Source organism: Microtus oregoni, unplaced genomic scaffold (assembly GCF_018167655.1).
Source record: "Microtus oregoni isolate MIOR12 unplaced genomic scaffold, Mior012 000000F_ref0000247, whole genome shotgun sequence".
Classification (NCBI taxonomy): Eukaryota; Metazoa; Chordata; class Mammalia; order Rodentia; family Cricetidae; genus Microtus; species Microtus oregoni.
Window position 1 is genome coordinate 54,844,121 of NW_024543059.1, and position 13,671 is coordinate 54,857,791.

Below are 13,671 nucleotides of genomic sequence, written 5' to 3' on the forward strand. Positions count from 1 at the left end.
ATACTTAAGATAGAGCAGAGAATTATTTAAAATCACCTATATTACTTGAAAATTAAAAATTTTTGGTAATGGGCCTGGAAATGGCTCAGTAGTTAGGAATACCAGCTACTGCTTCCAGGGTGCTTGGTACTCCAGGGTGCAGGGTTCCCAGCAACCAAATGGGGGCTCAGCACCATCTAGAACCCCAGTACAAAAGGACCCAACTTCCTTTTCTGGCCGCCACGGGTACCAGGCACACGCATGTGGTACGCAGACATACACACAGGCAAGACAACCATACACATAAGAAAATACTTTAAGTTGGCAACAATTCACTCACTACATGTTTGGATCAGTCAGTGACTTACTCCTGACAACCAATGTTATACTTCAGACAGAGTTTGCCCCTCCCATCAATCCGCACACTCAAAGCCTGGGTCAGGTTTGGCTGGTGTTCTACAGCACTTTCTATCAGCTGGCAAGGAGCACGGAGCACCCTCTTCCCCAATAGCTGCTGACTTTCATAGACCACCGCATTCTAAACCCTCAGAATACTCTTTGTAAATTAACCAAATCCTCTCCATGAAGCCACTTGTTCTTCACAAACACACTATTAAAACAAAGAACATGAAAGCAGCTAAATAAGTTAAATGAGGGTCATTCACCTAAAATGCTGGTTCTGACGGATTAAAAATGAGGGCATTATAACTATAGCCAGATTGTTTAAAAACCAAACACCAAAGATCTGCTCTGTTAAGATTCTCAATCTAAAAACTCCCTAAGTCCCTGAAGGAAGTCTTCATTCCATGAGGTTAACCAGACCTGGCTCGGATTACCAACTAGAAAACAGAAGTTTGAGTCCAGTCTTGTAATCCCAGCAACAGAGGAAAGGGAGGGAGTAGGGTCAGAAGCTCAAGATTACCTTCAGCAACAGCACAACTTAAGGACAGCCTGAGCTACAAGAGACCCTGTCTCAAAAAAGAAAACAAAAACAAACAAAACTCATCTTTTTTAAAGGCCAAAGTGTGACCCATTTGTACCATTAGCTCGTGATGCTTTTTGTGTTTGCAGTGCAGTACTAGACACGGAACCCAGGTCCTCATACACACTCGGTATGTATGCTACCACTGGCATCAGACTCTACTGTACAGCCTGTGTAATATACCTACTTTGACATACATCACCAAGTTTCATTTCTAGTGATTACCTTTTGAATTGAAAAAAATACTAAATCTAAACCCTAGGACCTTAAAACCCTTATCTGATCCTGAAAGCCAGAACCTCAGGGCTTACCAGGAAGAGCAGCCAGTTAGGCAAGTGATCTCAATCAGCCAGGCTACCAAAGGAGCATTATTGACTGGAAACTTTTCCAGGGCAAGTATTGCCTTGGGCAATACTACTAAGATAACCACGAGCAAGAACCTCACCAGAAGAACACATTTTCTAGCCTCTTTTTCAGTTAGCAAGTAGAGTTCTCTATTTAGAGAAAGAATAAGCAAAAGTACAATGTTAGCCATAATCAAGTACCCTAACACTCAGACTCACTTCCCTGTGCTGTTGACAAACTTGTCATGAGCCATGACTAAAGCTAGGACACTAAAGTATCTTCTCAAACATTTACGAGGGATAGTCTTTCAAAGAGACGGATAAATTAAAATGACAAGGCGAAGCCTGCCAATTAAATCATTACTGTTAGCTTAGTTTTAACTGTAACAGGTAGAATCAAAGCGCCTAACCCTTTAAGAGAACACGACAGCAACCATGGGATTTTCTATTAATACACTTTTTGTCTGAGACGGGGTCTGTAGACTGTGTGCAGCATGGCACCTGGCATTAATAACCTGCTTTAATTGGCATCAGAAGGTAGGACGTGGTCCCTTCTGGCAGAGTACTAAAGGACTGTAGGCAAGGCTAAGTCCCCAGTTTCACAGGCAATGAGCTAGAGAACTTTTCTAGCACAAAGAGTACTGTGCACCAACAAAGAGGATCCACCAATACCACTTTCAAAGCATTTGAAATTCCCGACACTTGAAAGCATGAGAGCATCATAGTGATGCTGTTTTTAAAAACTCACTTGGCTTGTTTTATAGTTTTGTTTTTTAAAAGCCAATTATCTCTGACATTTGTATTAAAAAAAACATGGGAATAGAAACAAAAAGGGATTTTTATAAAGAATTTACATGCAATATGATCAAATACTGTTTTCTAAGAATTACTTCAAACCAAGATACTAATCATGATCATCTCTTTCCATCCAAGAGCAGTGGTAGAACATCTGCCTACCATGCAGACCCTTGGTTCTGATCCCTAGCAATGCAAGCAGAAAGCAAAAGAAAGTAAAACCTAAAACTAAGCATCATTTTCAAAGCAAAAGATAACAGGAGCAAAATAAGTATTTTCTTTCACCCAGTCACTCAATGAAGCATCGGCATTGAGCACTGTCCTCATGGAGTAAACAGCACCCCACCTCCAAAGGACTCCATGCCCCGTGCTGATGTACATGGAATACCACCTGTTTGGAGTTAGAGCCACTACCTGGATAATTATTTTATGGGAGTATTGTCCTTAATAACCTCAATTTTAAAAGTAACAAGAGTGAATTACTATTTCCCAGAATCAATGATGAGTCAAAACTGAAGAGAATACCCTGTAACAAAGACAACAAACATCAAGGGAACATTGTTTCCTGGAAGAGAAGGTGTGGCTCAGGAACAGAGCACCCGCCTCTCACCTGCCAGGCTCTCAGTTCAGAAAAAACAAGGTAAGTTCTGGAGAAATTCAAAGTCATTTAAATTGGAGCTAGCCATGGTGACAAAAGCTCAAAGTCCCATGTTCTCAAGAACAGGGGACTCACTTGAGTCACAATTCAGCACTAACCTAGGTGACACAGAAAGACAGCCCCTATTTCAAAGATAAGAAAATGAAACAAGATTATAATTTTTTTGAGGTTTTAGTTGTTTCTCTAAAACATGTTTCTTTGTACCTATAACCCTCCCTTTTTAAATTATGTATAAATGGAAAACATTTGTTGATTTGTTTTGGTTTGTTTAGTTTTTGAGACAGGGTCCCCTTACATGACCCAGGCACCCTCCTGCCTTGGCCTCTCATGTTGGGACTGTGCGGGTGTGCCACCGTGTACCAGTTATCCTATTTCTAACTGAAATCTTTCACTTATGCATTTATTATACGTTCCGGCCTTAAACTGATCTCGTGAATTATCAGACTCGGAACCTTCTACAGTAATTTATAAAATCTTTCTTAAATCTGGTTTTAAAATACAATTTTAAAAGAACATAGGAAGCTGGGCAGCGATGTCACATGCCTTTAGTCCCAGCACTTGGGAGGCAGAGGCGAGCAGATCTAAGTTTGAAGAAAGCCTGGTCTACAGAGTGAGTTCTGGGACAGCCAGGGCCACAACACAGTGAAACCCTGTCTCAAAAAATCTACAAAAACAAAAACAAAAAGAGCACAGAAAAAAACCCTCTTTTCCAGAAAAGAGACCTATGCTAAAAGGTTACAGTGTTACCAGATATATGTCCTGAACAAATGCCCTGCTAAGCATGGTAAAGAGATCATGTCCCAGTGATACCTGACCAGGCATCTGTCACAATAAAAGCATTAGAATATTCTTCAACTCCAATTATTTTTGTACAACCACTACAATGTGACTTTGTGACAGCAGTCAAAAGCCAACAGATGAGAGGAATTAATTTACTTAATTTAATTAATTGGTCACTGTTACCTATTAGTTTTGATGAGCACTTTAGAGTCCTTCTAGGATTAGACAGTTAGCTCTGATTCATTTTTGTTATTTTCCAGAATAACTTAAAATAAATGAGCAAAATTGTGAAAAATTTGGATACAAAATTTTTTGCAAAAGTACGTTGGTAAAGGTGTGAGACCTTACAGGCACTATGAGCCAGGGCTGAGCCAAGCCACCATCAGTGTTAACAGCACTGTCCATTGCTCTAATCTACAACGATGATGCCTCAAAAGCACATTCTTAAAGTCAGACATTTAATGGAGATTTAAATATAATTTCTAGTTTGCCAGATTGTCAGTACCTAGACGATAGCTACATACTTATGATTTATAAAGGCAGATGTTATAAATCTCTAGTCCAAGTGGACTGTGCTAACTCAGATCCAAAGCACTAGCGCTCATGTTTCCACTGACTTCCTGTGACTCTGCCTGTGGTTTCACTTGTCCTTTCTTATTTAGACACGTGGGAACTCAGCACCAGAAAACATCAACTAGAGACGAGTAATGAAGTTCAATGCTGAATCTCAGTTTTTGAGTTAAGAAATTTATGTTAAGTCTAAACTTATGCTAAAGTGTTAACTTCCTCCACAATAGAAACATTCAGACTAGACATTTACAAATGATACTGAAAGCCTGGAGTGATAAACAAAGCACAACTCATGGTTACCATATTTACACATACTCTTTGTTGTGTTTCAGTGCCACATGATCTGATTCAAAGTAATAAACATCAGGGTCATCATCCTCCTCTTCCGCAGGGTGCTGACTGGCACTCTCTTTGGCAGACGGCAAGGGTCCAACATTCATTGTGGCCTCTGAGGGTGACTTACTTAGTCCTTCACCTCCATGGTTTTGAGAGTCACAACACAGAACCTTTTCACTTTGAGAAATCTCAACAGGATTTGTGGGAGACTGACTTACATTATCACTAACAGTTGTATGGGTTTCACTGGGACTGAGATTACTCTCCTCAAATTGTCCATTTTCCCTGTAAGGAGATGTGTTCTTAGTGGGACTACCTCTGGTTGGAGCTGCCCTTCGAGGCGAAGTTCTCAGGGTATACCGGTGCTCCTGTGGTTCAGATAAAGGTGTCATTTGAGCTGAAGCACAGTCTAGCGTAGAGGACGGTTCTGGCTCTGCGGAGACTGGCATACTTTCAGGATCTGTGTCCAGAAGGTCCCTGCTGTTCTCATCACACTGCTCTCTTGAGACACCGCTATCTCCCACCACATCTACTTCCTCCTCAGAATCTCTTAAGGATGACTGAATTTCAGAAACAGGGCCCACGGCTGGCTCAGCAGTCAGCTGATTCCGACGTTCCACGGGGAGACAGGAAGTTACTAGTTTGGGGTCCTCCGACTTGATCTGCACTTCTGACTTTGTGCAAGGCACGAGATGCTCTATACAACTGTCCTCCTTCCTACTACCAAAGAACACTGGAGACTGTGTTTCTGAATCCCCATTTCCAGCTACTGATTTTTCCTGCAACACATAGGAACCAGTGCTATTTTGTTTAGTGTTCCCATCAGGCTGACAGTCATCACAGTTTATAACAGCCGAGTCACTGTCGTCAACACCATTGACAGTCAAATAGCCCGTGATTTCTTCTACTACCGCAGCATTAAGTGGCCCTTCCTCACTGACATTCACCTTTTTAATTTCCCTTTTCTCACAATCATCCAATATAAGACATCGACAAGCTCGTTTAGTCCCTTCAAACTCTGCATCATGGTCCACTACTGTCCTCTGGTCTACCGACTCCTTGTCTGGTTTTACAGGCGAATCTTCCTCTGAGCTGTTTGAGGCTTCAGCTCTAGAATAGCGTTTAATGTTCCTCAGGCCTGGCGCTGCTGGCTCTGTCTGCCTTCTTTCACAGCTCTCTAGGGCCTGCCTTTCTAGGTCATCCTTCTCGGAAGAGGAGAGTCTTCTTTTCCTAGGGCTTACCCACGCTTCTCGCGCACTCTGCTGTTTTACATCACAAGTTCTTCCGCTAGCATTTCCCTTCTGAACTGGCACAAGCTCTGGTCTCTTCTTTGGTGATCTTGATCGTACTTGAGAATGAGAAGAGATCTCTTCTGGGTGAGCAATGCTACGATTCCTTAAAGTTCTACCACAAAAAGATTCATCCAAGCCGTTTAACCCCACTGTTGATCTTGTAACACGAGTAGATCGGGAAGCAGCCATACTATGGCAAGTCCCTACCATACGGTCATCATGATCCACTCATTGGGAAACCTTCAAAATGTAAACAAAATAATGAGAAAAAGGTAATAGTTAATATATCTAAAACAAAAGTATAAAGTTATAACTTTTTATCCAAGTATAGCCATTATTAATAAATAATGGGACAAAGATTATTTTATTAAAATTTCCAATAATGACATTAATAACAGCTAACAGTTAAATACCATTTTTTTACGTTCTAGGACTCCATGTTTATGTTAAACACCCTGCACTACCTGAAGTCTCACAACTCACAGGTACAGCTATTGTACCTACTTTACAACTGAGGAGACTGAGGCACAGACAGCCTCAACAATCTACTGACAACCTACATATAGCCAGTTCATACACAACTGTAGAGACCAAGTTCACTGTCTCTTTGCCTCTCAGAAATGATGAACCTAACATAACCATTTTGGTTATTAAAGTAGCACTCTTAAAGTTATAGATCAGCTAGCTATCTTATAGAACACATTTCTAATCAGTGTGTGGTTTTTACTAAAATGGTTTTTGGTTAAGTCCCCTGATAACAAGCTATGGCATATTGCTATGAACTTTCTGTAATTAAACTGTGGCCGCAACACTAGCTTGCACTGCCTAACCCACAACCAATCAAAGCTCTAGTTTCTAGAGAAAAGCATATCACTACATGAAAGCATTCTGAGACAGAAAGCAAAAGCTGTCCTCAAAGAGAGTCACTTCAGAAGTAAGGAGTATCATCTCACATGTCACGTGTGTATTTACACACATGCACACACACCCATTTTCTTCTTTAAGGTTCTGTATGTAGGGCAGCGTATCTTTAACTCACTGTGTAGAGGTGAGTGAATTTTCTGGTACGGATGCTTGAACCTTCTAAGAGAAGTAGGAAGCCTACTGGAAAATCTCCTCATTGATCCACCTGGGTAAACTCTGAAAGAGCTAATGACATTTTCCAAGTCTTCCATATGATCAAGAAGAACAAAGGCACTATGATATTCCACGTCTCTATCCCCTTCCTCCCCTTCTCTTGGTTTTCTTAGATATTTTGTCACTTCACTTGCTGCTTAACAACTTCAAGAGGAGCACAGAATGGTTAAATAAAGAAAGGGTCAACAACAGCATAACGCAGCTTCACCATGCTTTCCTCCTGCCGTGGTCACCTTCCAGTGGCCTCCCTCACACAGAACCCATTTGACGCCATTTTATCTACTCCCCATGCAAATCAAGCACATTCCCTTCTAGGCTTCAACTGCATTACCTAATACTGGGAACACTAGAACTACAACAGAGCACAGCAACTTGCTGCACAAGAAACAGAAAAGAAAACTGCTGCCCTATTTCTGGTTGCTGACAATGAGCTAAGGAAGAAAAGTACTCTGTGAAATATGCAAAGTCGGTTGAACTCAGGTTCATTCTGAAGCAGGGCATGCTTTAAAATCCTTAAAACAGCATTAATCGTTTTAGAGAATTTCCTGGAGATCAGCTTAACAGTAAGCAGGTATGGTCCATCAGAGCAGACAGCATTCACATGAACTGCACTATCTAGAAATCAAAGTTATTTTTCTAACAGCTTGCCATCAAGAAAACAGTTCTGCTTTACTTACAGGTAAAAAAATACTGATCAGTTTCTACTCCCAATCAAAATAAATAAGTTAAACTTTAATGTGTTAAAAGAACACAAACTAGCCGGGCGGTGGTGGCGCACGCCTTTAATCCCAGCACTCGGGAGGCAAAGGCAGGTGGATCTCTGTGAGTTCGAGGCCAGCCTGGTCTACAAGAGCTAGTTCCAGGACAGGAACCAAAAAGCTACAGAGAAACCCTGTCTCGAAAATCAAAAAACAAAACAAAAAAAACAAAAAAAAACACAAACTGAAAAATTTTTAAAGCAATTTATTTCTTTGAAGTATCAAAGTCTGGAGTTCTCAAAGTTGAAGGTTATATACTAATATCTATGTAAATAGGAATGTAAAATTAAAAATAAATTAATTTTATAAGCAAACTATAAAATATAATACAAATTTAATTATCTTCATAACTTGTGATTAAGCTTTATTTTTCAATAACTGATGCCCATTAAAGGCTTATAACCCCCTGAAGAGATTTCAATTAACTGGCTCTCCTTAACCATTCTTCTCTTTCCATACCAATCTGAACAAGATGCAAAACCTTTCTCTGTAATTTAACTTCCACAAAACAGAGTATTAAATCAGACATCTGTCATTAATACTGATAATTATTTTAAAAGTGTATGTATATATGTATGAATATAAACATATGTATGTATATATGTATTAATATAAACGTGTATGTACACACAAATATAAATGAAATCAGTATCAAAGAGTACCTATGAAAGCCTGTACTTTTATGATTTCAGTTATAAAACTAAAACACTGATTAGAACCAAAGATTAAGTCTCTTTCTGTGTCTTTGTTCCCTAAAAAGGCTTTAGTTCTATCCACTGATTACATTAAAGGCTAACTACTAGGCTGCAATTATCAAGAACCTGTTTCGGGAGAGGACTAATAAACAGTAAAAATGAAAGAAAGAAAGAAAGAAAGAAAGAAAGAAAGAAAGAAAGAGAAATGAGGGAGGGAGGGAGGGCGGGCAGTGAGTATTTTCTGGTATTTCAAACTGCTGTAACCATATAGCCCGAGAGTTCACATTAGAAGCATGTCCTGAAGCTTGCTAGAAACTGACTTGCGTTTGGTACTTAGAATAGAAAGGGGAAAAGGTGAGAAAAAAGAAAGAACTGCAGAATCTTAGACCCTACCCAACAATTCACACATGCTGGAGTAGGAGAAACAATGAGATACTGCACTCAGGCAGTAGCCTAACAATGTCATTCAATCATAAGGTTGCAAATCAAATTAGATACATAATTCTCTTTAATATTTTACTACATCATAACGATTAAAACAAAACATTATAAGTAAGGCCATGATTGCTTTGGCTAAAGAAGCATCAGACAGATTGCAAAACTACCTTATACACTTAAAGTAAAAATCTAGTCAAATTATGAAAGCCCGAGTTTAAAACAAATCTGTTATATTTCTTCCTCTTTCCTATTTTTACATAAGCATATATGAAGTATACATACATTTTGCAATTATCTGATAAACTAAACGTAAAAGCCATTAATCAATATGGGACTTTTAATAAAGTTTGTCTACATTATTCCAACCAAATCTCAATATTGTTGTGTCAAGTTTATTTATTTAGCAAAGTAGTACAGACTGAAACTGCTATTTTCCTTATTTTAGCTAAATACAAAGTCACTAAAGAATCCAATGAAGAGGTTTGGTCATATAATTATATCCTTGCCAAATATGAAGTTGTTATGGGAATAGAAGTGAACCTATTTGCCAACTAGCTCAGGAACACCCTTAATATAAACTAAGAGACACCTGGTGAAAGCCTTAGCCACACCCATTTGTTAAGAGAAACTGTATTATTATAGTTTTAGAATTAAGGGAAACCTGAGTTCACATTTTCATGTGAGAAAATGTACTCAACCCAGTAATAAGACTATAAACTCTGTCCTCTGTTACCCACCAGCAGGTGAGCAGCAGCATTTTCCACAGAACAAGAAGAGAACATGACCCCATCACTAGAATTAGCACACTTTATCCTGCATGCACCATCCTCCTAAGCTTTCATATTACTGAAGAGAATGAAATAGGCCAAGCAACCAAACTTTTTCAGCCTGTCCAGAGCTTCAAACTTCCCCTAAATCCACACATCCTAACTCTTATCAGACTTCCACTAAAGCACCTTCCCCTGAACTTGAATCTACTTTCATAAAAACTATTAAAATTCTGAAACATTATTAGCTCTTTCTGATCATGAACCTCCAGTCCTAGTGACTACACCCACATTACTGAATCAGAACCAAAAGAAATAGGACAGACTAAACGACAAAGGCCCACCCACTAGAAACAAAGCATGCTGCAGCTACACTTTACTCAAAAACTATCCCTAGTACAGTGCCTGGAACCTCCATACTGTAGCCTCTGGCCCCTGCTCTACTCACCAAGTGTCCCAGTTTACTTTAGGATGAGGAGTTGGCAATTAACACCAATACTATTTTATTTTTATTACTCTGGATAATAATAAATTGTTATTTATTATTATTATTATTATTATACAGAGCCTTGCTATGTAGCTCTGGCTGTTCTGGAACTCACTATGTAAAGCAGGCTGGCCTTTCAGCTCACAGAGATCCACCTGCTTCTGCCTCCTAAGTGCTGGGATTAAAGGCATAGTATGCCACCACGCCTAGCTAACACCAATATTATCATCATATTAGTTTTATTAAGTGAACAACATCTAGAAAACTGGTCACAATACCCATGTATTTCCAGGTACAAAGGCCAAAATCAAAAAAAAAAGCGAGTAAGGGTAACCGAGAGGTGTCGCCAGTATGACTTTCTGCCTGTCTGTAGCATAAACTGTGCTCAGACTTTCTTTATCATGCAAGTCTGAGATGTAGCTTTTGAGAAAGGGTCTTGCTATGCATCCCAAACCGGCCTTAAAACTCTAACGATTGTCCTGGTGGCAGGATTACAGGTACACACTGTGACACCTAGTCATACAACTCTTTTAACAGACAAATTATTTCAATTGTATGATTATTGATTATCACTCCATTGGAGCAGAAGAAAACCTGTGACCCTATCCACTCAATGCATTGAAAAGTTAATAGTCACCTCTTTGAAGTCTGGAAATTCTATCATGCAGTTATATACAAAGGGATCTCTTCTTTTTTGTCAAGAGAGATATAAATAGATGATTGACAAGACAGAGAGCCATACAGGAAGACAGAATAGATTCAAATGAATACACACTTAAAAGAACTGAGAAGTCAAAGACTTTCACACTGCTCCTTAAATATGTATATTTCAGACAGGTTTAGTCTAGTCTCAAGATACCAATAGTCATTTCATTTATTCATTTGTTGAGAAAAGAGAAATGGAAAAATATTTAATCTTCAGTCCATACAGCTCGAGAATGCCATCAAACAGCAAGGCAGAGAAAGGAAGATGGAAAATAACATGTCTCCTCCCACCAAAATGAATAAAATCAAACTACAGTTGTTTTCTCTACTGCACAACTGAGTAACTTACCTGTATAACCAAAGATCTATCATTGTGGAAATATTCCTTCTTTTCCTTATATGAGCAGATGAAGCTATGATCTACAATAGAGCTTAAGCTTCCGGTTCTCAGCTTCAGCCTCGAAGAATACTAGAACCTCTTAAACGTCTCTCTTTAAAATAAAATGATAAAAAAGTATTAAATAAGGAAAGTAACTTATGCTAATGATATACTCTGATTACAGAAGTACACAGAGGCAGCAGTCTCTTCAAAGTGATGTTTTGGTGCTTCCTGGTTAAGTAGCCTCAAGGGCAGTTAGCAAGTGGGACAAAGCTTGAAGACACTTGAAACAACACAAATCCTTACAAATAACTCAATTATTAATTTAAGTAAAATATGATTCAACCGTTTCTTGCAATTTGCTCTAATCAAAGGCTTCCTCCCCCCGCCTTAAAGATGACCATATAAAGAATTTCTAGACGATTTCCTAGACTTAGGACTGAATAAAAACAAAACCGTGGTGCTAAGTTTACGCTGAAACTCCTCTGTATCCAAGCACATGTGAGCCCCACTAACAGGCTCAGAGTAAGCTACTAACTGAAGCTTCTGCTACCTTTACCCATATGTATTTTCTTTTCTTTTTCTTTTTAATTTTTTATTGGTGGTGGTGTTGGTTTTTGTTTTTGAGACAAGGTCTCCCTACACAGCCCTGGTTGTCCTGGAACTCAAGCTGGCCCTAAACTCGGATACCCTTCTGCCTCAGTCTTCCAAGTATAGGATACTATTAAAAGTGTGCACCATGTCTGACCACAGAGATTCTCCAATAAGAAAAAAGCCAAGAGTTAGACGAATTGGATCGATACGCATGATATAAAATTTAAATCAGTAAAATTTTCAGAAAAAAAGAAAAAGTTTCCTGAGTTAAATACTGTCTGATATTTTAATTAACCTAGTAAAATTCCAATTCTTGGCATATTATATAACTGCAGTTTTACTAATATGTTATGACATCTTTTTCAGAGACCATATGCTCTAGCTAATTGGGTTATTAGGAATGACCACCTGCAAATAACAGTACTAGAAAAAAGGCAAGCAAATGTTTATGACTAACCTTGCCACTTTATTTTAAACATTAAACTAGATATTTTTAGATGGATACTATTTTAAGTGAAGTATTGTAATTAAAGACTGGTGCAATTACCAAATCTTATAAACCAGAGTTCTGTCTAGGAAAAATGAATAGATTACTGCTAAAGGTGATGTACTTGGTCTATTTACATATAGCCAACAGAAACTAAATAAGTATTAAAATGATCCAATGCCTCTATACTTATTTTAACACACATAATAAGCTTTTCATTACTATAATAAAGTATTTTGCTGGTTTATGTGTCTGTTTTGTTTTGTTGAAACAGGGTCTCACGGTATGGCCCAGGCTAATGTAACTCACAGAAATCTACCACCTCTGACGCCTGAGTGCTGGGATTAAACATGTGAGCCAACACACCTAGCCTGTTGTTTTGTTTTATGAGACAGGGTTTCCAGTGGCACAGACTGACCTCAAACATCCCTATGGTTGCTGAACTTGAACTCCCAAAGGATGGGGTTATGAGTGTGCACAAATAATTATGCCTGCTGTTCCTTCTGCTGGTTTTCAGACAGGGTCTTTCTACATCACTCTGGTTATCTGGATCTCAGGATGTAGATTAGACCTAATTTTGCCTCCCAAATGCCAAGATTAAAGGTCTGCACTTCCATGTCCATGTCTGTAATATTTAAAGTAGATTTTTTTTTTAACTTTTTCTCTTCAAGCTTGCATTCTCATCCTAATATTTGTAGAACTGATTCTAGGCTCGGAGAGATGGCTCAGCAGCTGGGAGCACTGGCTGCTTTTCTGGAGGTCTTGAGCCACCAGAACCCACATGGTGGCTCACAACCATCCGTAACTATAGTCCCATGAAAACCATGCCCTCTTCTGGTATGCAGACAAAACACTCAAAAACATGAAATTAAAAAATTAAAAAAGAATTGTACTCTAGTATATATTTTTACCCTTGAAATTTCTTATTAATCTTCCTATTTACATTAATGAAATATTATGTAGGAAGAGAATGCTTCTCAGAGAGGAACATGGTACAACCTACCAACTATGAATGCAACCTCTCCTTATAAATTCTACAGTAGATAAAATAGAAAACCTGCTATTTTCCCTTCTTTTTGTTTAAAGCTCTAAATTAGCATGAATAGTGGGTGCACAGGGAAAACATAATCCTACAAAATGTAAGCTTGACTTGAAAATCCAGCCTTATACTGAAGACTCCAACTCATGACTTCCCTGCCCTCCCCAGAAGTCCATCAGAACACAGAGCAGACAGTCCATAATGTGGCAGCCACCATCAGGACCTGAGGCTCCCTGTATACTCTGCGATTTCATTTCTCGTTTCTCAGGAGCATCCCTCACTGTACTTGCCAATTAGGAATATCTACCATTGTTCTTTTCACAAAGGAACCCATAACTTCTAGCTGCCTTCTCATTTTAGACAGGCTCTTGTGCACATTTCAAGTCTGATACACTAGAAGCACACCCGCAATGACTTCCATCTCACTGGCCTTCGGGAACAACACATTC

At 38.9% G+C, this 13,671-nt stretch overlaps 1 protein-coding gene across 6 annotated transcripts in view; it reads right to left on the minus strand.

The window, feature by feature from the left end:
• Zzz3 (zinc finger ZZ-type containing 3) overlaps positions 1-13,671 on the minus strand; it is a 68,784-nt gene that overhangs the window by 33,101 nt on the left and 22,012 nt on the right. For 4 of the 6 annotated variants that reach the window (XM_041653586.1, XM_041653574.1, XM_041653573.1 and 1 more), the window contains exons 3-4: positions 11,073-11,214; positions 4,424-5,976 (exon numbers count right to left, since the gene is read on the minus strand). The exons of 1 other annotated variant lie outside the window; for it this stretch is intronic. In XM_041653586.1, coding sequence (XP_041509520.1) covers positions 4,424-5,946 — 1,523 coding nt within the window. In that variant the 5' untranslated portion in view covers positions 5,947-5,976; positions 11,073-11,214. The remainder of the gene's footprint in view (positions 1-4,423; positions 5,977-11,072; positions 11,215-13,671) is intronic. One more of the 6 variants, XM_041653597.1, reaches the window with a different exon arrangement.